This window comes from Protopterus annectens, chromosome 3.part0 (genome assembly GCF_019279795.1).
Source record: "Protopterus annectens isolate FY-2018-M chromosome 3.part0, PAN1.0, whole genome shotgun sequence".
Classification (NCBI taxonomy): Eukaryota; Metazoa; Chordata; order Ceratodontiformes; family Protopteridae; genus Protopterus; species Protopterus annectens.
The window spans coordinates 1553872659-1553898307 of record NC_056731.1 but is presented as its reverse complement, the minus strand read 5'-3'; the positions used below and the strand labels follow the sequence as shown (position 1 = coordinate 1553898307).

The following is a 25649-nucleotide window of genomic DNA, read 5'->3' as shown; positions in this document are numbered from 1 at the left end:
TTTTTTTACACTACACTTATAGCGCTCTCATCCTGGTATACTTGATTATTTTTATAACGTATTGCTCCAATACCACCCAGCGTACATCTTAACTTTCCTGCTGTCTGATGCAGAAAGAAAATAAAGGTAACTGAATGAGCTTATTTAGCACCTTGGGTACTCTGCCTTGCAGCTCACTCTCCTGCTAGAGCACATCATTGTACTCTGCCTTGCAGCTTGCTCACCTGCTAGAGCATATAATTTAATTCAAGTCCAGGGTTATAATAATTATCTGCTCCGTGATCCAGAAATAAAAAAAGTTAACTGAACCTCTATTTAGCGTGCTCAATTAGTACCTCAAGTACTCGGCCCTGCAGCTCGCTCTCACGCCAGAGTATATCTCTGTACTCTGCCTTGTAGCTCACTCTCCTGCCAGAGCGTATCTTTTTATTTCAATTTCACGGTAGCGTTCTGCTACACCTAAGGCTTATCTGGCCTCTGCAGTTAGTATTGTACTGGCCTCTGCATACAATATCTTACAGAGCGGTAGCTCGCTCTCCTGCTACAGCGTATCATTTTATTTCAATTTCATGATAGCGTTCTGCTACACCTAAGGCTTATCTGACTTCTGCAGTTAGTATTGTACTGGACTCTGCATACAATATCTTACAGAGCGACCCACAACCTGCTTCAATTACTGGATAATGTGTCCACTTCTGTCTCCTGGTTTCAAAGTGTGCTGAACAACCGTCAATGTTTTTCCCCCATTAGTTTAAGATATTTATATATGTTAACTGATGCTAAGTAAGCGCTCTTATTGAATAACCTTAGTGGGAGTCACGCTCAATCTCTGTCCTGGTTGCTGCTAGCTTCACATATATTAGGAAACTTGTGCAGATTTCTTGAAATACCTTATCTTGCCTCATGCAAATATTTATCCAGCATTAATGTACGTGTCTACTTGATTGATTTCTTAATTGAATTGTAATAATTATAACTGCGACTTGTTAACAAAGATAGGCATAGTATGTTATTTTTGCTTGCTATTTTTGCTTGATATTTAAAGAGGGCATATTCCACAATTTTGAATGTGCAAGCTATGTGAATATAGCTACCTTGAATTGTGTTATACTATAGGCTACTTAGGCTTAGCATGTTACTTTTGCTTGCTGTCTAGCTTGAGATTTTAAAGTGCATTCTCCCAAATTATACTTGTGCCTTTTATAGGAATGCTTAGATTATGTGATAGTAGCAATCTTGAAGCACAAATTTAGGAACATGATCCTTGCAACCTTACACATTGTATAATACTTCCTGTTTCTGTGTCTGTACCCTACTTGTCTTAACAGTATTACTAGCATGCTACAATGACCTCTCACCTAATTTAAACCTTATTCTTTGTAATCTTCCTAGTTCTTTAGCTCCCATCCTGCACGTAAGGACCTGCCTAGTCACTAAGGACCCCTTCTAACTACCTTCAACCATCCTAAAGACTGGTCTCCAACTTCTGCTGTTGTGGAGTCTTTTTTCCCTGTTGCTTAAAGATCAAGGAAGTATGTTCCACCCTGGTCCTAGACATTAAATTGATCTGTAATAATCATACTGTACCTCTGTAATTAGTCACAGGTTGATTATTTTTTTTCCTAATATTTACACTGTACCTAGCCTAGAATGAACCCTAGCCACTGAGTCAGAAAGCCAGCAGCCAGACTCCTCTCTGTCCCTGTACCTATTTGTCTTCCCCTGGTACATTTTTGCCTTTCCCCTGGCTCCATTTCTCTGTAACACCTCTATCTAACACTTTTATGGATAGTTGCAATCTGCTCCCTGCCCACTAGGTGGCACTCTAATCCAGCCTTGGCTTACAACCCTTCCTCTACTTTATCTTTTCCTGATTCCTATCACTTTTTCCACCCCTTTCCTAGTTGCTAAACTTCCTGGGTCCTCTCACTCCCCTTCTCATTTCTTCTCCCTCCTTCATACTATTTTTCTCTCTCTTTTAGCTCCCCCACTCCACCATCCTTTGCTTCTGTTAACTTCCTTACCACCATCTACTTACCTGTGACCACTTTCTCTGCTTCAGGCATCGCATCTTCTCTGATTGTCTCTGTAAACGTTTTAGCTGCTGTGACCCGCTCCGTTCGCCCTGTGGGCTCACTCCGCTCCCCTACCCTACCCCCAATTCCCACCCACCCCCAGTGATCCTAGCCTTATACTTCTGTAACCACACCCCCTCTATATAACACCCTATCCCTTACCTCTTCTACTTAACAGCCCCACCCCCTACCTCTACAAGTTCTTAATAATTATTTACCTCATCAGGTACAATCTCTTCAGCACTTTTATTAATATTATACAGCCTCTCTCCTTCCATTTCACCTTTATATAGCCCCTCTCTTACCATTCACCTTTATTTCACTCCATTGCTCACTACTTTTATCTACTCTCTAGCCTCTTACAACACCCTCTTCCTCCCCCATCCTCTCTCTACTTACCTCATTTCTCCCCTCAACATACCCTAACAACTTATCTACACATCACTATGACCCCTTCACACAAGGATACATACACAAACCTACTACTCCTAACTACTACTCTTGCTTGTCTTACTATACCATATACATTAACCTTCTTTGAACATGCTGACTTTCCTGGAGAACACCACCCCTACCAGCAAACCCTACCCATCTCCCATATAAACTTACTCAGCCACAGTTAACATAACCTCCATCTCTATCTATATAAGTCCTAAGTATCATAGATGTACCCATATGGCTTACTTCCATATCAGAAAAACCCTAAACAATCACTATAAACTTCTTAAGTCTATTCAGCTTCCTCAAAAACACCCACTACTGGATGGTGATGTGCATCCAAACCCTGGCCCTCATACTGTTATTCCCACTAACCACCACAACCCAACCCCTCCTACTATCACTCTCTCTAATAGATCATCTAACTCCCTTTTGATAGCTCACCTTAACATCCGCAGCATCAACAATAATATTTCCCACTTACATGCACTCTTAGATGTGCACTCATTCAATATTCTCTGTATTACAGAGACATAGCTAAAGCCCTCAACTCTGAACCAGGAGATTACCCCTCCCAGATATAATATCCTGGGATGTGACCGCAATAATAAAAAGGGAGGAGGAGTAGCCATTTTATACAAATCTGAACTCCAAATCTTACCTCTCAATATGCCCCTACCCTCAGATAAAAATGCTGAAACCCTCAGTATAAAACTCCAAATTAACAACTCAAAATCTATCTATATAATTTGCACATATCTCCCCCCTGGAAATAATATCAGCACTCTGGAAAATATTCTTAGCTACCTCTCTACAAACCTACCTCAGGAAGCCATTGTCTTAGGCGACTTTTATATAGACTGGGCAACCTGTAATTCTCCTAATCCTACCAATCACATAAATCTTCACGGTTTCTCTCAAATAATAACCACTCCTACTAGAATCCATAAGCCAAGCAGTAAGGAATCCACCCTTGACTGGATACTACACGACAGCCATGTTGATACTTATAAACCAGAAACCCTTCCTGATGACATTAGTGACCATATGCTAACCTATATTATTAAACAAAAAGTTCATAGCCCTAACACTAATACTTTTAAAACCTCCCAATCCAAAAACACTTTAACCCAGTCAGTTTCCAAAATGAACTAAAAGCATGTGACTGGTCACCTGTGTTTCATCTTCAACTTGATGAAGCAGTGACCTATTTCAATACCAGATTCCTTCAAATCCTAGATTTCCATGCCCCATATCACACTTCCCGAATAAAGACCAAAACCACCCCCTGGCTCTCAAAACTAACCAAACAAAAGATCCTCCTCAAAAATAAAATCTGGGCCAAATGGAGAGCCACAAAAAACCCATCAGATCACCTCCACTTCAAACAATTAAGAAATGCCACCAAAAAACAAATTCTCCAAGACAAAAAAAGAATATTACCTTCACCTCCAACAAACCCACCAACAAAAACCACAAAGATTCTGGTCAGGCATAAATAATCTTCTTAAGCCAGGCCACTCTACAACTCCTGCCCCCTCAGGCTTCAACCATAATAATGCCAACCAGATTCCAGATGCCTTTAATAACTACTTTCTAACCCTAGTTAATACTTTGACACCTGTCACCTCTTCCCAGTTAGATACCACTAATACTCCATCTCCTACCTTTCATATAAAACCAGTACCCGCATCCTTCATATGCAACCTCCTCTTAAAACTTAAGCCCTGCACCCCTTCTGCTGATTGTCTTCCTGCTGAATTCCTGCAAATTGCAGCTAAAGCCATTGCCTATCCCATCTCCATACTTATAAATAGAACAATCTCAGAAAGCAAAATCCCATCATTATGGAAAGTATCACATATCATCCCTCTACACATAGGTGGCCCATCTACTGAACTTTCCAACATTCGCTCCATTGCCTTACTCTCTCCAATAGCTAAAATAATAGAGAAATGCATTCACAGACAACTACTTGACCACCTTCTCCAGAATAACTTGCTTGCAAGCTGCCAACATGGTTTTAGACCATTCCATAGCACAACAACTGCCCTGCCATCCTTCTCTGACACCATAAACAAAAACCGAAACAATAACACATTTTCATCTACACTTTTAATTGACCTTTCAAAGGCCTTCAATATGGTGAATCATAACTTGCTTATTGACATACTAAAGGTCCAATCACTTGATGCACAGGCATTGCAATGGTTTAAATCCTGTCTGGAAAACCGACACCAAGCCGTACTCTGGAATAATAATCTTACCACACCACTCCCTGTGAACATAGGAGTACCTCAAGGCTCTATTTTAGGTCCTCTTCTCTTCTCTTTATTTATAAATAACCTACATACCACAATTCCACAAGCCACCTGCATACAATATGCAGATGATTCTACCTTAATTTGTTCAGCCAAGTCCATAACCTCTCTCCAGTCAATCACCCAATTCATATTTAACAGTGCTGAAAACTGGTTCTTGCAACATGGTCTCCTGCTGAACCCCAAAAAAACTAAATTATTGCTCTTTGCTCCTACTTTTAAGTCATCTCAACTGTACTTCACTGTAACCTCTAACAATGGTACTAACATATCCCCTGACACTACTACCCGTCTACTGGGAGTAACAATTGATAACCACCTTAGCTATGATCACCATATTAACTCTACAATAAAGTCTGTTAACAAAAAACTTGGCACCCTTTACAGAATCAAACCCTTCCTAACCCCTTCTGCCAGGATAACCATTTCCCAGACCCATCTGATTTCTACCCTATTCAATACCTCTGCAATATATACTAATCTTTCTAAAAGCAACCTCTCCAAACTCTCAGCATGTTACAATAATATAGCCAGATTTGCCACTGGCACCCCCTTTAGAACCCACCATTGTCACAACATCAAACAACTGGGATGGTTAGAACTGCAGAACCAACTGCTATGCCAACAACTTGTCATCTCCCATAAGATTCTCTATCATCCTAACAATACCCCAATCCTCAATAATCTGATCACCCCCTACAAAAATCGTACTACACTTCGATCAGCTAATAAGCTACTAGTTTCCACTATTAAATCCAACAACAAAGCAGGGGACTCTCTTTTCTCCAACACAATAGGAAAAAGTTGGAACCAACTTCCTAATGAACTTACCACCCTCACCTCCACTCTTCTTCTCAAAACACTACTTAAAGAATTCCTTAAAACTCACTGGCTCTGTCCCTGCTCTAACCCTAACACCTCCTTCCCCTTGCTGCTCTCTTTATTCTTTTGATCTACTGCACTATCAGTCCTTGTGGTAATGAAAGTATATTAGTCAATAATTTTATTAATTGTTATCTCTTAAATGCTCACTAAATGTATTTTGTTTTAGTATATCCTACTATACTGCTTTGTTTCAAGTCTAACTGAACCTCAGTTATAAACCATCTACTGTATTTCTGTCAACTATTACTATATATAATATTGATTGTCTGTGCCTTTGCTTGGTGCTTTTCTCCCCGAGCTTCTACTGAAAATGGACATATATCCAGCTAGACTAGCCCGGTCAACAAATGTAAAATAAAATAAAAAATAAAAAATAAAAAATAAATAAAATCTTATTGTTGAACTTATGTTACGTCAACAGTCTGTACTTGGAGCTTTTCTCCCCAGGCTTCCAAAGAAAATAGGGTTTTATCTCAACCATATTTTTCCAGTAAACAAACAACATAAATACATAAATAAATTAAGTAATTAATTACTTAGAGTACTTTAAACCTTTAACAATCAATTGCTATTGTATATAATATTCAAAATATAGATTGTCCTAAATTAAGGAATGAAACCTGCAAAGTTTATTTTCAGATTGATTCAGTACATCTAGTAGAAAGATAAGCCCCTTCCCACTTCCACTGTTGCACATACCACTAACTTCCTGAGAGAACAGGTTAATTGTTTTTTAACAACAACTGCAGTCACCCACATGCACCAGGTATGGAGTTTATTCAATAAGTAAGTGCTTTCGTCTACATATGAACCATGGACTTCTTCAGATTAAAAAATGTTCTACCTTCAAAAACTTTTAAAAGTTTTGATCAATACTGCCACAGTTTATATGCAGACGAAAGAGTTTATTTATAGAATAAACGTTGTATCTGGTTCTTGTGAGCATCTGCAGTTGTTTCATGTACAGCGCAGTGGTACAGCCTTAGTGTTGTCACCTCGCAGCAAGAGGTTCTACAGTTCAATTCTCGGCCGGGGTGCCTTCTGTGTGGAGTCTGCATGTCCTCCCTCCGGTCATGTGGTTTTCCTTCGACGTTACAAAGACATGCATCTGGAGCATTTCTCTCCAGGCCTCTGCTGAAAATTGGCTTCGTTCCAAGTCAGACTTTCCCGGTTAACAAATGTGAAATAAAAATGCAGTTATTGTTTTTTTCCACAGTTTGTGTTTTCTTTTTTTTTTTTTATAATTAGCTAATGTTCATAGAAAGTAAGATTTTTTTATATTCTTTAAGGACATGGTTTGGACCAGTTCCTTCATCACTGAAGACGTTATTCCTGACATTCCTCAAAACAGTCATCATATTCCCACTGGGATCTGGGGAACTGTGAAAAGTTGTATCTGTTGCCAAACCTGTATTTTCAGAAGAATCACTGTCATTAGTAGCTGGAAGATTGAGCCAAAGTACTACCTTACACGTGTGTTAACACTAATCCTATTCCTACCCCTGCCCATAACATCAGCTCTACACAGCTGGGTACTAAACACCTTTTCACTAGTAGTCACTATTCAGACATATTATGCCTGCACATAAGTGTTTTTTATTTTTGGTTTAGCTGATTGGAAAAGGAAACTGTTTTCCCTTTTCCATCAGTTTTCTTTTTTTGTTGACATACGTAGAGAAACATAATTTCATTGATTTTTTTTTTACTAATAGTGATTTGTTCTAAACATAGTACACTTTTCTTAAAATACACACACACACACACACACACACACACACACACACACACACACACACACACACACGCACATTTAAGGTTATATAAGGTCACTTAGTGTTTGCTCTTAAGTTAATCTGTAAGACCATCATTTTGAGGTTCCCTTTTAGTTTTTGCTGTATAAAAGCTTTACATGTACAGCAAATGACACAGTAAACCAAAAAAAGAACTGTTACAAGAAAACCTTAATTTGCTTTAGAATTCATTGCCCAGGCTAGGTAAAAGAAGCATTCTTCCTTCATTTATAAACAGGCAACACTTCCACACCACAACCATTTGTACCAAAATATTTTTGTGTTTTGCTGGGAATGGGTTAACTGCCTGTCTCTAACAAACAACTTTTTTATTAAATCAGGATTGTCCAAAAGGACCTTCTAATTACTCTATAAAATGGTTGATATGATATGCATGTTAATATGTTTTATGGAAGTCATGTGCATTTCCTGCCGTACAATCTCTGGCTCTTTATTTTTATTTTTACAGTATTACATTATTCTATCAGTGCTGTCAAATATGCTTATGTTTCACCAATCTAGCCACATCAAACTTGAACAGAATTGCTTTGACTTTTGGCTGGTCTACTGCAGTAAATATTTCATCCTTAACTATAGTCACTTTTCCCCATGTTTGACCAGCAATACATCTTATTACAGGGCTTACCCTATACCTCTAAACTGTTATGATTTAGACACATCTCTATGATTTTGACCTTCAGATTTAGCCTTGCTCTCCCTAGATTTATTATGTTCCTCATAGTTAGACCTGTTTATGAGAGCATGCTTTTTTTGAATAATTTTAGGTCTATACATTCCCTACCACTAGCTATATAGATTCTAATATATAAAGACCTTCTGTCAATGAATCCTGCTCTCTGACTCCAGTAAAACTGTGTTTTCAAATGTATTACACTGAGATATGGAAATATGTCATGTAATCTTATGAAAGTCACCTTCCAGGACATGCAGCATCACACGATATGATTTATAGGTATCAGATTAAGGATGTTTGAAGGTGTGAAGAAGTGTAGCCCTTGCCCTCTTCCAGTGCAGGTGTGTGTGTGTGTGTGTGTGTGTGTGTGTGTGTGTGTGTGTGTGTGTGTGTGTGTGTGTGTGTGTGTGTGCGTGCGTGCGTGTGTGTGTGTGTGTGTGTGTGTGTGTGTGTGTGTTTGTGTGTGTGTGTGTGTGTATTTCATACTCTGCCATATTATATTTCTGTAAAACATAGGTTTAAACTGTGTAAAAAAATATTTTTCATGCTTCACCACCTTGACATATTTCATTTTGTGAATATATCATGGATCATAGATTCATATAAATTTGGCTATCTCTTTCAGAGGCAAAAATGTGAATCATTTGCGATACATAGACTATCCATTTAAGATCTATGTTATACCATAAATATTTTTCATAACTAAATGCTTTTCTGGTACAGTTGATATTGCTGACACTGAAGTAGTATTCCATTTGATTCTTAGATTAGTTACGGCTCTGTGCTTCCCATACTAAGTGATAAATTAAATTTCCCCTCATTCCTCCGAACTGTCCCAAAAGACACAGCTCAGTCATTTGCAGTAGCTCAATTGCTCAGTTATTTTGACTGGAAGTGGATTGGAATATTAGCTTCAAACAATGACCTTGGGAGAATTGGTAGCGAGAATGTCCAAACAGAAGTAGAAAAGCAAGGGGGGTGTATTGCATTCCTTGAAATCATCTCAGTGTTTGACACCAAAAAAAGGCACAACAATGTTATTAAGATGATCCAAAGCTCATCGGCAAAAGCAATTGTTGTTTACTCTACTGCTGAGACCCTGGTGCCTTTCATGGAGGAGGCTTCAACACATAACTTGACTAGGAAAATCTGGGTTGGAACTTCCATTTGGTCAGTAACTGCAGACTTTTCCAGATGGGGCATCAAGGAAATGCTGAATGGAATGCTAGGATTTGCACATGAGCAAGGAGAGATCCCAGGATTGAAAGAATTCCTGTATAGTGAGGATACAAACTGGAAGTCGACCACCACAATAAATGGATAAAATGTATTTATTGTGAACAGATAAGCGCTTTCACGTGTGCCAAGACACGCTTCTTCAGATCCTTACAACAAACATCTTCTAAAACCAAGTATATATACACATTTCTAAAGTGATCAATTAGCTTAATTAATCTAAACCTAACCATGTGATTAAAATCATTCAATTAAACAAACCAAGCACTGGCAAGTACTGTTGCTCATGTTGCAGAGTAGATAGAATAAATAAATAAATAAATGCAGAACCAACAAAGCTCAAACAGTTAAATGATGAACAAATCTCCTTAGTTGAAACAGAGGCAATTAATCATAAAACTATGTGTCCTAAGAACTCTTATTCAACCAGTCCTAATGACTGAAATAAATATATGTTTTAAAAAACTCTATGTCCAATATATCCTAAGAGTATATGATGAATGTGCAAAACCGCTGAGGTAGAATACAATAGAAATAAAATAAAAATAAAACTGAAATATCAGATGTTGTCAGGCAATGGCATAAAATTACTGCCCTTCCTTTTAAAACTCTATTACATGAATTATCAGTAAAATGAAAACCTAGCTTATGTATAAGTCTAAAATTGTGTAGAAGTAAAAATATAAATATAAATACAGTGTAAATACAACAATATGAAATTTTTGTACATATGTATATATGTCTGAGTAAATAAACATAAAAAGTGTATGAAAAGTATATGAAAATATAAATGTATGCATATTAGTAAAGCCATGTATATGGCTCACTTAGTGATACAGCAGTAACAAATAAACACATAAACACATTGAACTGGAAAAGGAACAAATATGATCAAATATCTGGAATAAATTAATTGCATGTGTTAAATAGAACTCATAAACAGACACAAGTTACAAGAGATAAACAATATATGAAAAACATAGAACGAAAAAACTTGGTATAAAGCCTAGTATCTATAAAAATCTATAAAAATCTATAAAATCTATACAAATACATGGTCATGTACTATCCAAATGTGTATATAAAAACTGTCAATCTAACAAAAGCGTAGCAGGCTAAAACCTCCTGATAGGATATACAAATTACATTATTCTTTCTTGTACTGACATTATGAGTATGTCAAGAAGAAACTGCTGATCCAAGTCTGTATATAGAATAAGAAATGTAATAATAAACAAGTGTAATCAAATAAATGTATCTGTATACACTGCCACTAAAATCAGACATGGTTAAAAGAAATTCAGACATGGTTCAGAGAATTACTTTGCACTGCGTCCTTTCAACGGAGCCCTTACACTAACATATTGATTAAGTCCTGGCTCATAATGTGCTTTGAGTTTGAAAATCCAAGAGAGCTCCACTAGCTCTAAATCATTGAAATTGTCTCCATCTCTAGAATTAGGTAGAACTGTCTGTAGGATTCTAAATACAAATGAATGTGTTAGATTATTAGCAATGTGTTTAGCCAAAGCACTTTTGGTATCACATTTCCTGATATCTAAAGCATGTTCCAGTATCCTCTCCCTCAAGGTCCTAGTAGTCATTCCTACATAGAACACTGTACAACTCTGACATGTAGCTAAATATATAAGGTTCTTGCTTGCACATGTACCTTTGTGATGGGGTTCAAACCTGTAGTTCAACACTGGATGTTCAAACTCCTGGACTGTAGTAATCAATGTACATGCACTGCACTTGTTACAAGGAAAAGTACCTGACTTCACATCCTTGTTAATGTTTATATTCTTATTAACATTATTAGACTCTATACATAGGAGTCTACTGAGATTCTTACTGTTACGAAATGTGTATGAAGGTGTGGAGCCCACTATCATTGCTAACTGTTGATCAGTCAAGAGGATATGCCAATTGCTTAGAATAATATCTTTAATGTGATGGATGTCACTGGTATATCTAAGATTGATTCTGACTCTGGAACTGTCAAAGGACTTCTTGCCACGAAAACCAAACGTTCTTATGTGATTGCCAACTAAAGCAGTCTCTTCATTGAATAGAACCTGATTCTTGACCTTCCTAATCTTTTCTTTGTCATAGCCTCTGTCCAAAAACATTGCTCTAAAAACTGCTCTGTTTATTGAGTTCAACACTGTTGTGACATAGCCTCTTTATCCTGGTGAATTGGCTCTTCATTATGCTATCGAAATCTGGGATGCATACTACTAAACTGGAGTAGGGTGTTCCTCCAACATTCCTTTCTGAAAATAGTTGTCTCAATCTTATGATTCATGTTCTTATATAATCTCACATCTAGGAAATCTATACTCTGTAGGTCATGGCATATCGTAAAACTCAGAAAGTCAGTAGTAGATTCTAACTGTTCTATAAAGACTAGAAGCTCAGATATGCTCCCATGCCAAAATAAAAGAACATCATCAACAAAGCGTTTATAGAGGCTAATTTTCTTGAAACTATCATGTGTGAACAAATGTTTCTGCTCCCAATGTAGCATGACTAAATTCGCGTAAGTGTTGGCGCAGGGGGTGCCCATGGCTACCCCCCACTGTTGCAAATACAGTTGGTCTCTAAACTTAAAACATTGTTGGTTAAAACAAGTTCCATGATAGCACATAATAATCCCTCTTCACTAGAGTTGAACTTCTGACTCTTATTTATAATGTCCCTCAGAGCTTCTAAGCCAAAACTATTGGGTATTGCAGTGAACAGGTTCTTTACATCCAAGGTCACAAAGAGTAAACCCTCCATATTTGTATGGTGATATTCACTTAAGCAATCTAGCAACTCATAAGTATCTTTTAAGATTGATGTAGTCTCACTGACTAGCGGTCTCAGTTTCTTCTCTATAAAGACGGATAATGTCTCAGTAACCCAACCTTGTCCCACAACTATGGGTCTCATAGGTGGTGGGTGTATGCCTTTGTGTATTTTCGGCAAGCCTTTAATGTATGGTATCCGAGGTTTCTCTATAAAAAAGTACTGGTATAGATCATAATCTATTTGTCTGCACATTAAATACTCATAGAGCTCTTGGTGTACTACATAAACAATTCTAGTAAGTTCTAAATGACTGATGGGTTTGTATGTAGTGATCTCCTTCAGTAAGGTGAGCATTGCATCTTGATATGCTTCGGTGTCTAGTAAAACAATAGCTCCCCCCTTATCTGCTGATTTTATTACCAAACCACTATTCCGTTTTAAAGAATAAATCCTATCCCATTCAGTGGTATGTGTATTGGAAAACAATGCACTATGTTTAAAATCATAGTAGTACTTGTATAAATCATCTTCACAGACCTTTAAAAACATTCAGCTACAGGATTTAAAGCTGGCGTGAAAGTACTCTTTTCTTAAAACAAGATACAATAGTGTTATCGGAGGCTTCATCTGAAACTTTCTTACTGTTAAAAGTAGTTTCAGAGAAACATTACGTAGAAACAGTCTCAAGTCTTTCAAGACTTCTGAAATGTTGCTGATCTGAGCAGGAATGTAATTCATACCTCTATTTAATAGCTCAATGTCCATAGGTGTTAAACAGTACCTTGATAAATTGACCACTAAGTTGCTCCGTTCCTTCCTCGACCTCTCCGGCTCTGTTGTTCTCCCGACAGCTTCCTCTTGAATCTGTCTCTGCTGTCTGACCTCCTTGTGCGTTCTGTACAGGTAGGGCGATGTGGGTCTGTGCTATCTTCGGTTTAGCTCCAGTGTTGTTTAAAATAGATCGTGGTAAAGCTAGTTGGTTTGGCGGTGGTGTGCATTCAGAATCCATTGTGGGAGTGCCTGACGCTCTTTCTGATGACGTCATCATCCCCAAGGCTGCAGGCAGATCATTTAAAGCAGTACTGTCATTCAGGCTTGTCATAGGAGCAAATGCTTCATTATGAGAGATATCTGCAGTATTGTTAGCTACAAACTCAGTCTCCCTGTTGTTCCTAACTCTTGGCCATACAAAGACTTGACTATTTGTGAAATCGAAATAGTCTCTTTGGAGTTTCCGCATTTTAATTTGTTGTAACCTCTCACCATACGCACAGGTTTGGTTTAACAGGGATTCTATACGTTGTGTATACATCGCCCCTTTAAATTTATCATGTAAAGTATTGTATAGAACTTCAGCCTTAGTACTCAGTTCTTTCTCTAGAGGAGAGAAATAATCCAGCAATAATTTTATATAATTGTAGCTAAGTTCTAGGTTCAACTGCTGCCACCTCTTCAATAGATCTGGATGGCTGTCGCCATAGGTGGGCATGCAGAGAACTCTCATCCCTCTCGGCACTATTTTAAAGTGCAAACATGCTTCTAAGTGTCTTCTCTGCCAAATAAACCTTTGTAGCTTATACAACATGTTCTCTAACTCCTTCATACTCACATTGAACTCACGTAGGTTGTCAGTATTAGTAACATTAACATTGGAATCTGTGACAAAAAGTTCCATGGCAAGGAAAGGATTATCTCGTGTATCCAATACTGTTTCCCATTTCCTCCTGTGGTCCGTTTTCTCCGGTGCAAAATCAAGTTCTATCGAAGAATTATCCATCGTGTGGCTTCAGTGACTCAAGGCAAAGGAAAATAAATCTGAAACACACAGTCACTGTAGCCCAAAGGTCTTCTCCAGAAATAAATGAAGTCAAAGTGAGGATACAAACTGGAAGTCGACCACCACAATAAATGGATAAAATGTATTTATTGTGAACAGATAAGCGCTTTCACGTGTGCCAAGACACGCTTCTTCAGATCCTTACAACAAACATCTTCTAAAACCAAGTATATATACACATTTCTAAAGTGATCAATTAGCTTAATTAATCTAAACCTAACCATGTGATTAAAATCATTCAATTAAACAAACCAAGCACTGGCAAGTACTGTTGCTCATGTTGCAGAGTAGATAGAATAAATAAATAAATGCAGAACCAACAAAGCTCAAACAGTTAAATGATGAACAAATCTCCTTAGTTGAAACAGAGGCAATTAATCATAATAATAGTGTTCACCCTTCTAAGTACCCAGATGACAGTTTTATTAAGATATTTTGGGAGGAGGCATTCAACTGCAAATGGCCGGTTTCTCTTATTAGCATTGAGACAAAAATAAATAAGACTATGGGGATACAATCACGATGTACTGGTGAAGAGACACCAAAAAGTATTGATGTTTCCAAGTACGATGTAAACACCTTCCGATTTACCTACAGTACATATAACTCTGTATACGCTGTAGTGCATGGCTTGCACAAATTGCTTTCCTTTAAGCTTAATGGATCTTCTCTTACTGCTTCTTGTACAAAAGGCACCAAATGTCATCCATGGCAGGTAGGGAACATGTTCAGTTTTGGATTACCCATGACCAATACACACTGTAGATATTGAAATGTAAGCATGTTCCATAAAATAATCACACTAAACATGTTAATGTCTTTTTTCAAATTTATTAGAATGGGTATGGATAAACTCTGATGTTTGTTACTTTTGTGTATTGAAGGGGTAAGAGTGCAGCTGCTGTTATACTATGTTTAAATCATTTCACGTATGCATAAAATGTTGTTTGAGGTTTTGTGACACACACACACACACACACACACACACACACACACACACACACACACACACGCACACACACACACGCACACACACACACGCACACACACACACGCACACACACACACACACACACACACACACACACACACACACACACACACACACACACACACACACACACACCCAAGTATTACATTTGTCATAACTTTAAAGATTTTTGCAAAACACTTTCAAAGTTCTAGGGCTGAGACCAGGAAAACAGTCCCATGACATTATACAGTACTACACTTCTTTGTTTTTGATTTCTCCTTTACTTTGTACTACAAAAGACATTCCAACAATTTTGTGACTATTATTTGTCTAAGTATCAATATTATATTCTGTGTTGAAACATGAAAATATGGTGCAAGGTCACAGTACAGAACAAATGAGATGTCGCATGTCATTAGTAGTTTAAAAATCAGAAAATTGTTCAGACCATGCTGACAGTGACATAGACAAAACCCCCATTCATTTTCAGAGTATTGCATGATGTAGACGTGAAGCATTAGGCTCATTAAGTGGAACCCTAACATAAGTTATATAAATGAAGGGAACTGCAGACCTCCCCATATACATATCCGATAAACGCAACTACCAGTAGTCCCAGGAGCTAAAGATACTGCAGTCAGCACTGTGCAAATAAGTACGTTACATAAAACAGAGAAACTCATCTCCCAGACAACTTTATTTGAAAAAGGGATAATGATAATATTTCTTCCCATTGTTGTTAAAAAACAGTTATGACTTTATGATGTTACATTTAAATAAATATAATAAAATATATTAGATGAAATCTCAACTGCATCTCTATGGCTACTTGGGTTGCTGGGACAAAGGCATTCCAACTAGTTTTGGTTTGCAATGAATAGTCAATGACCAAAAATATTTTAGCTGATTCGTTTCATAATTTTCCACACTGCCATAATTTGGTTAAAATTTCTTATTTTGGTTGATAATGAAGTAAACTTCACCATGTTCATTCTCACTCTTAGTTGTGTCTCCTCATGCATTTTCTTGTCTGGATAATTCTGTCCTTTATTAAGCCAGTCGTTTAAAAAATGTATTTAGTCTTTTCCTCACACTTGTTCTCGAACTATTGAGAAGCATAGATTTTATCTCCAAGTGCAATTCTTTCTTGTGCTTGGTTTTGCTTATAACTCCTCATATTTCATCTCCCACTCCACAGTTTTCTCCTTCAGCTATCTCTCTGTCAACTGCAGCTCCATGATGGTGTCCAAGTGACTAGATAGAATTTCTTCGACTTCTCCCATCTTTTCATTGTTGGTTGCAAAGTAATCTGCCATAGTAATACTCATCATCATCATCTCCTCATATATTTTATCTATCATGGTTCCTAGAGAAGTGAAAGCATCCGTATGTATTTAATCCTTTTCTACCATTGTCACCTGCTTTTTTCCACCTTCACATTCTTTCATTATTTTTACAGCCACATTTGTTTTTTTTTCTTCTGAACTTTTAGCTGGTTTACAGTTTTTCAGTGAAATAAATAGAATTTTGTCTTTTTGCCTCATTTAACTTAGTTTAAGTCTGACTTTAGTTACTGATTCAGATTGTCAGTTCTAGGGCTATGTTATCTGCTGTTCATCTGCCTCCATACCAGAAGCCACTGAATCTCATTTTGATTGTTAAATCCATCTACAGTCTTAAAATAGCTCCTCTCATGTTGTATGTCCAGTTATTGCTCTACAGAAAGAATTTCTTCATTAACCACCAAATGAACCTAATAAGGTCAGCTAAATTACTTTTCCTGGTAATACCTTTTGAAGAGTGTCTTGCAAGCCTGCACAGTCAAAACTCATCCTTAAATTTATTTAACATTTGTTAGTCAGGAAAGTCCGACTGGGACAGAGCCCATTTTCAGCAGAGGCCCAGGGAGAAATGCTGAAGACACATGTCTTTGGAATGTGAGAGGAAACCGGTGCACCTGGAGGAAACTCACACAAACACAGGGAGGATATGCAGACTCTACATAGAAGACACTCCAGCTGAGAATCGAACTGGAGAACCTTTTACTGTGAGGTGACAATGCTAACTGCAACAGCACTGCGCCACCCAATAAAGTGTGCATAAGTGTGCCACATTTCCGCAATCATTAGATGAAGCACTACTACTAGCCTAATATTATTTGCATGATAAAACTTCATTCATTTTGAGCATTTTTAAACGATTATTGAAAATAAAGTGCTTCAATGCCATTTTACAGTGAATTTTTTACAAAAAAATATATTGAATGCCAAAAGATGAATACTACACTAAAGCAGAACTGATGTACCCCAGAAGTAAGAATAAAGACAGCAATGAGCAATTGTTTTGGTTCTCTGGTTCTTCAAAGAGCTTTTTCGATATTTGTAACATGCACAGTGGTGGCAGATGTGATTCGAACCACCTAAAATCACTTGGGGCAGACATTTACCAGAACCAGTAAAGAACTACCTCCAGTCTAAATCATCTCCCTTGGCTTTGCACTCCTTTCCAACATGTGGATCTGTGCTACTTTGGATATGCTTTTAACTCACGGGCACCCCACTCAGAGTGTGGCAAGTTGTTCAGCTTACTGGTCTATCTGTGCCCCCCCCCAAAAAAAAAAGAATAAATGTGAGTATCTTCCTCTCTCCTATGTTCAGATGACTGATGCACAATTCTTATGACACTGTAGACTTTATTTTGAGTGAAATGACAGCCTTCAACTCCAAGATAAGGCAGCCATTGTCACTTATGAGTTTGCCTTATTACTTGCAGAATGACTCAAGCTGTGATTTCAAGTCAGCCTGGAAAAGGATAGACTCATTTCATGTTTACTTCTAGACTGCCACAGCGGTCATGGGTAGGCTGTTAGCTGAGAAGAAGAGAGTAAATGCAGAATCTATAAATATGTCTCACTTGGATAGTTTCTCTAGGACAGTCCATCTGCATTAGTGTAGTGATGTGTTCACTTTAACTCAGGCAGTTAGTGCAGACAATTAAAGTTATGAGCTCTTAATGGGCTGCTTCCTGTGATCCAGAGTTAGATTCCTTGAGCCTCCACATGCCCAAGAGTATGACTGAGAAAATTATTTCACCATACAGTGCTCCGGTGCTGAGTCTTGAAAAGGCTCCTGTGTATCAGTGCTCTACTCCAGTTAAATAAAATAACTAAATTATACAATAATTTGGTCCTATCAGGAAGTGGGCTCATCTCTACATTCTTTTACTGACAAGAAGAATTCCTTTGCATGGACTAGGAATGGAGATTAAAGGTCAGTGGTCAAAAATGATGATAACATTCCTTCCTTAAAGATAGCTGATTAAAATACTTAGCACCCAACACCAGGCTCAACATTTTCTTTACATTCTGATCTTAGTTGTTGTTAGGGATTGTGATGCAAACTCCATGAGACATTGGTTACCATCCTTCATGAAATATGACATTACTGTGCCATCACAGTATGTACAGTAAAGCACCACAGGTTACGTTGACGGGCAGGTGTGTATTGTAATGCATCAGTATGATTTTTGATGTGGTCATCTCTTTTACATTTCGGAAGGCTCAGTCACACAGTTTTGTCCACCATTAAGAGTTTGCTGTCTATAACAGCATGTGCAGGGAGAGCATGAAAGTGGCAACATTTCATAGATATCTGTTATAATAATCTAGGAACCTCAAAAATGACTGCAGCTGTGGCACATCTTGTGATGTATGGGCCATCCATCACCACCTTGATTTTCTCCATGTACTTGTGCAGATCTTGTATATCAATGGTGTGATCACAGTATGTGATGGCTGGCTTGATGAAGTCACACTTATCACATTGTGCTGAAAGGTAATAGCTTCCTGACCACTATAAAACAGCCGTAAGGAGATAACTCTTTATTTTCCATAGTCACAGTGATGTCTAAGAAAACTGTGTGCTATAACAGCAGCACTTACTTTGTGGTTCTCTGGCAAAGTACTGACACTGACACCACATCAAAACCAAGCTGTTTTAATGGTTCAAACCCTTGTGACTGTTAATAGTGAAGTGCTCCATAGAGTTTCACTCCATTTCCATCTGCAAGTAGGCCTCTATCAAATCCACCTTACTGAAGGATGTTCCACCAGTGTGGTTTGAAAATATCCTCAGTTATAGACAAAATATATTGTTTCACTTGTAATGCAATTAAAGTGTTATCTTGAAATATAGATCTGCACCATATCATTTTTCTTAGCTACAGGGACCATCAGTGTCACTTGCAGGTTCAGTCAGCTTTGGACAAAATATCGGTAGTTTTCCTCCTATCCATCTCCACTTTCACCTTCTTGCATATGGAATGGTGGAATGGGGTAAGCTTTATGGAACTTGGGTATGGCATGTGTTTGAGTATGCTGTTTCAAGTTGTAATACAGATGCTCTGTAATCCACTTTCTTCAGCATGGATTTTATGGTCATCTGTTGATGAGAGTATGTTGTTTTAGAATGTAAAGAGACTCCCAAACCAATTTCAGTAACATCAACCATCCATGTGTTTATGGTAATGATTCTGTGGTCCATGCAAGGTGCAGTTCCTTACCAAAACAAACCTTTTTCCTGGAATAGGTTGTGAGTTATATCCTTAATGGTAGTAAATTAACATCCAGAAAATACTGCTTGAACTCTCACTGTGTTATAGCAGGCACAACAGAGCTGGTATCCAGTTCTGTAGTCACCTTTTTATTTCCAGTATTAGCCATAAGATATGCTTCGCTATTCCATCTCCCTGATAATTCCAAAATCACCAAACTGGTGTCACTATGATCTGATTTTTATCAAAGCATACATACCGTTTGTATTCTTTGGGCCTCTAACTACTGGTCCTTGACTGTCTAGATGCAGTGCACCTTTTTGTATTTCCTACTCATTTCAGATCTAATCCTGCAAAGGGGAAGTGATTCAAGACTCTCTTACAATAATAGTATGGTTCAGTACACCCAGCATACCTTTCAGTTGTCCAGTATTTCACGGAATGCCCAGATTTTTACCTGTTATTTTTGATCTGTTCCTTGTAAAATTTGTGTTTTTTTCTGGCAAATTATTGAGGATTTCTCACTGAATAATGACAGATACTTCAGTTTCAGATTTCATTTACCTAACAAAATGTATGCTAATGTAAACCCTATCACTTGAACACCTTTCTAAGTTTATAAGGGAGATACTTAAAATTTGTCCCTGATTTGGGGCATTTGCCCCCAACTCCTATTATTTTTGGCTTTGTCCAGATTTCTTGCCCTAAGAAGTTGAGAGGTATGATATCCAATGTTACATGACTGCTAACCTATGTATACTGACTTTTGGTCCTGAGTGGGTTTTCCTGGTAACATGAGTAGCTGTTTCTATCAACATAGCATTCTCAAATGCTACTGTCAATGCATGGTCAGCTTCAGATGTAACTCTTTTTCTAAGTCCCTTCATTCAGGATCCCAGAAACAAAACTATATCTCAATGCTTCATTTAGACCAGTCCCAAACTGGTAATGTTCAGATAACTTCGGTTCAGCTACATAGACTGCCTGGTACTTCATCTTCATCTAGGTCCTCTGTGAAATCAGGAATGTTTTGCAGTCTGGGGCTCAGATAACAGGCACTGATGATTTATTTAATTAATTCATCAGATATTAAAGTTTCCAGCTACTTTAGGGTAGGTAGCCTTCTTAGTAAGTCACATGACTTCACTCCCAAGGTATCTAAGAATGCAAGTACATGTTTCTCTCCAGAAAACCAATTGTCTGGAAGTACTGTGCATTCCTCATATACTGTCTAGTCATTTGTTGCATTGTGAAATGTGTTAGTCTTTACAATATAGACTAATGTTTGACTAGTAGCTTATGCTTACCACTGATGTAGTGTTTTCTTAGTGTAAAGAGCATGGAATCAGTACAGGACACAGAGCAGTGATAATTTTGGCAACTACTTTCTCAGCTGACTACACATCAGGAAAAAGTCCACCTGAAAAAGCCGATTAGATCACCGTCGATTTTCATCATTGTGAATACGAGGCAACAGCCTAAGCTATATGGGCTATGTCCTGCCAAGATCATAATAGCTGGCCAGCTTCCAAAGCTTTCAAACAAAGCTTGAGCTGAGCTGTTCAAAAAATAAATTTTAGTGCTCAGCCCTTCAGAACTTTCCTGACACTGAAGACAGCACTCTTTCTGTGGGCTTCAGTGGATCGCTGGGCAGACAAGTTCCCTTCGGGAAACATTTTTCTGCATTATTTTATTAAATAGAATCTTTACTTTTGTATTAAAAGTTCCTTTTAGCTAAAAACAAAAAAATGTTTACCGGGCTGTCTTGTGCACATTTCTACTGCTTCATATGGAAGCATTACTTTTTTTACTTTCAAAAACAAAGTTGTTAAAAGTAGTATTAAACTACTTTTTCCTGGGGAAACTGTATTTAATTTAATTTGGGACTGGAGTAAGTGTGTTAAGTGCCTTTTCTGTGTGTTTGTTTTGGTAGAAAGTCATTTTTTTGATACTTACCCATTTCACCAATGGTTGCTGGTAAACTTACCAGGGAATTTTACACATTTTTTTGGTATGACCATGGAACAACCTACCAGTTCCTCAGTGCTACTTTCTTCTAGCCACAAAAAGAAGAAAATCGTTATACATCCTTTGTCAACACGGCAGGCTTTAAATTGTCTAAGCAACAGTAGGATGACTCAGGAGTGTCCAAAGCTGGTTACACAGACCATTTATCTTTTTCCTTGAACCCTACTTGTGTAGCCACTACAGTCACCATGGACCAAGAGTTAGATACATCCTCTGTGGGTGTTGGGGTGCCCTTAGTGGACAAGGGGGAACCACTCTTGCTGATCGTGGTAGAAGGGTTAGACAATATTTCTCTGTCTAGTCAGGAAGTTGTGCTCTTTCATAAGGAGGCTATGTCTAGCAACTCTCGGTTTGTTTCTTCAGAAATCCCTGCTAAAAAGAAACAAAAACTGTAACACGTCTTCTTCTGTCTCAGGTACATTGGATAGGAGTATTTTTTTTTTTAGAATTAGTTCAGGGTTTACTGCAGGTTCTGAACCCCTCTATTATGGCTGTTTTGGTAAAAGAGATTCTGTATTTTCTGAAGAGATTTATGTTGTTGAACCTCAAGATGATGATATGGGGACAGATGAAGCGGCTTTTCCTCAGGTCAGAATTTTGATTTAGAGGAGAGTGTGGCTTCTGTCAGTCCCTTTGAAGGATTCTTTTTCTCTAAGATTATTTCTAGAATGGATCTGTTCTTTCATTTGGAAAACAGCAGTGTTTCTCAGCTCCTCAGAAATTATTATGATTTGCTATTACTAGAATGTCCAGACCCTTTCCCTATTTCTCTGTTTTTTTCTTCCTTTCAACATATTTTTGTCAGTGGGCAGCCACGGTGGTGCAGTGGTTAGTATTGCTGCCTCACAGCAGGAGATTTTCCGGTTCGATCCTCGGCTGGGGTGCCTTCTGTGTGGAGTCTGCATGTCCTCCCTGTGGTCATGTGGGTTTCCTCCGGGTCTTCCAGTTTCCTCCCAAAGACATGCTGCAGTTGGATTAGACACTCTAAATTGGCCCTAGGTGTGAGTGTGTGCATGTGTGTGCCTTCTGTAGAAGGTTGGGCACTGGGCTGGCAACTTGACACCATAAAACTCCACTGCCAATCGTGAGCAGGCAAGGTGATCCGCTGTGGTGACCCCTAACCAGGAAAAGCCAAAAGAAGAAGCATATTTTTGTCAGTGCCTGTAATTTCCCTGACAGTCAACCTGCTTCTCATAAAAATGTCAGATTGATTCCTTAAGGTTCTTCAGTCTTTAAAGTGTTTATACATTGTTCCTAGAGCTGATCATACAGATGTTGCTTTAATAAATTCAGCTACTGTGTAACTTTTGGTTAACATTAATTCTTCACCTTTTGATAGAGAGGTGAATGCTTGGGATAAGTTTAGGAAAAAGTCTGTAAAACTTTTAGAATTCTCAGTTTTCAAGCCCACATATTAAAGTTCGTGCTTGCAATGAGTGGGAATATGAAAGGTATCACTTCCCTCTTGTGAATATAAAATATGTCTATGTATCGAAGCCTCTCCTGTGTCTCAAATATCTATTCATTGTTTAAAATGCACATACGATGGTGCTGATGTCACCTCTAGGACTTTTGCCACTGCTACATATATGAGAAGGTTTACAGTCTCAAAACCTTCAAAAGAATGTCAAGAATGACCCTTTGAATTCTCCCTCAGATAGTTATTTAGTTTTGGGGCTCTCTGCTGCTGAAGTCTTAAGAAATGCAATAAGTGGGGAAACTGATTCAATATATCTAAGATTTCAGCCCTCCTTCCCCATGTTTACCAAGGATTTTAGTGCTCCCTCTACAACTGTATTTAAAAAAAAAAAAACAGTCTGAACCACCTACTGGCAACCAAATATTTAAAAATGCACGGCAGGGAGATTCTAATAAGAAAGCCAGAACTCCCCAGAACAAGGGACAGTCTGATAATTCTGAATTATTGTATGGGACCTACTCCCTAGTCCCAACCTGGCATTCCTTTATTTCTCCCTTTGGCAACTGATTGCTTCAGATATATGGGTCCTGAAAATGAGCCATCAGAAGTACAGATGGCAGTGGGAGTCTTTACTTACTTATCTGGAGTTTCCTCCTCATCTGCCTCTTCAAAATCTTCTTTTCCCTCCTATCTTACAGTATATGCTTACCTAGGGAGTAATAGAAACTTTTCCCTCTCCTTTGATATGGGAAGGTTTTTCATTCTGGGCTATGTCTACTGCCAAATAAAGAAAGCTCCTGGAGATAAATTCTAGACCCTTCTTTCCTAAACCAGTTTGTGATAGTGATCAAATTCAAAATGCTATCTTTTTATATCTTACCTCTTATTTCTCTTTTTAGTTTTCTAGTGATCTTAGACTTAAAAGATACATATAATCACATTCCTTCAGATCCAGATTTTAAGGGTTCTTAAGGTTTTCTATGTCTGAATCACATTATTAGTTCTCTGCCTTACCTTTTGGACTATCCACTCACCAAAGTGTGTTTACAAAGTGCCTGGCTACAGTAACTGACTTCAAGGTATTCACGTTTTCCTTTATTAAGACTTGCTTATCTTTGCAGAGTCTTTTTCAAAGTGTCAGTAAATTCCTGGTTGGGTCAAAGATCTCTAACATAGGCTGGAATTTCAAGAGAACATTTAGAAATCTTTTCTGACTCCTTCGCACATGACTGTTTTCCAGCAGTGTCATTTGAACACCTCAGTTCAAAGAGCTTTTCTTCCACAGGAAAAGAAGAGCTATATTTAGAGCTGTTACAGGGGTTTTCTACTCACATATCTGTTTCAGCTATGGAATTCTACAGGTTTCTAGGTTTCATGGTTTCCATGATTCTCATGATACCTCTTGTAAGACTCCACATGGGTCCACATGGGAAAGGCCCAATGGTACCTGAAATCTCTCTGATCTCAGTACTAGCATCCTGAAAATTTTCAGATTTCAGCTTTTGGTTTTGGCAAATGGGAGACTATGTGATGCAGGCAACAAATCCCTTAAACTCCAGGTCTCCAGTTCTCTTTTCCTGCTGCAGCATGGTCAGTCACTACAGATGTCCCAGATTTTTCTTGTTCAGGGTCTTTGGAACAAAAAAGACAGACCAAAACACATTAACACAAAAGAGTAGCTACGCGTCATAAATGCTGTTAAATTTCTAAATCATCTGTGGTTTCCAAGATCTCTGCAAATCTTAATATACAACACCGCAGTGATGTGGTTAACAAACAAGCAAGGGAGAACCAGATCTTACCCGCTATGCGGATTAGCCATGGCAGCATGTGACACAGCTTTTCAGCACAGTCTCACTCTACAGGTATCTTAAGATTTCATCGGAGAAAAACTCTGTGGCAGACAAGCAGAACAGGATCAGGAGAGACCAAGGATCAAAGGTATGGGGTTTGGGGTACTGGTTAAGGTGCTTACCTCACAGTCACAAAGTCATAGATTTAATTTTCACCTTTGAAAGAGAAATTGACTAAGCTTGAAATGACCCACAAGGGCAGCTAGCCTAATATGAACCTATGACTCAATGGAAGCTGAATCAGGGGGTCTTCGAAAATTTGATTCATCTGTGTGAACACCTAAAATAGAATGTTTTACCTGTTTAATCAATAGGAAAAATTCTGCTCCAGGACCTTGTGTTAGAAAGCATGTAAATCTGATGTCTTTTTGCATCTGAAGTCTTTGAAGAAACAGTTGGCTTCTCTTGGGATCTCAGCTATGTGTTAGAAAAACAAACTATTTATTTATTTATTTACCAGGAAATTACGACTGGACACAGGTCCTTTTTCAGTGGAGGCCCAGGGAGAAAAGCTCCACAAAATGACATGGTAGATGGTAAACAATAACAATCAAGGTATGTCTATATACATGGAGAAATATGCAAGCAAATTCGGTACAATTAAGTAGAAGCTCTAATTACAAACACTGAGAAATAAGAAGTAAAATACAGTGCTACAAATTTTCTAAACATAACTACATAACAATAATAATAGACTAAATGATAACTATTGCACCATTTGAACCAGTTTGCCAGGCTAACTTGAGCTTCTC

The 25649-nt window shown here is 38.1% G+C and overlaps 1 protein-coding gene across 1 annotated transcript in view; it reads left to right on the top strand.

Annotated features, from left to right (window-relative positions):
* The window catches only part of LOC122797116 (extracellular calcium-sensing receptor-like), a 249860-nt gene that overhangs the window by 56794 nt on the left and 167417 nt on the right, over nt 1-25649 (top strand). Inside the window, exons 2-3 of the mRNA XM_044065912.1 lie at nt 8970-9483; nt 14432-14787. Of these exons, the coding sequence (XP_043921847.1) occupies nt 8970-9483; nt 14432-14787 (870 nt within the window). The remainder of the gene's footprint in view (nt 1-8969; nt 9484-14431; nt 14788-25649) is intronic.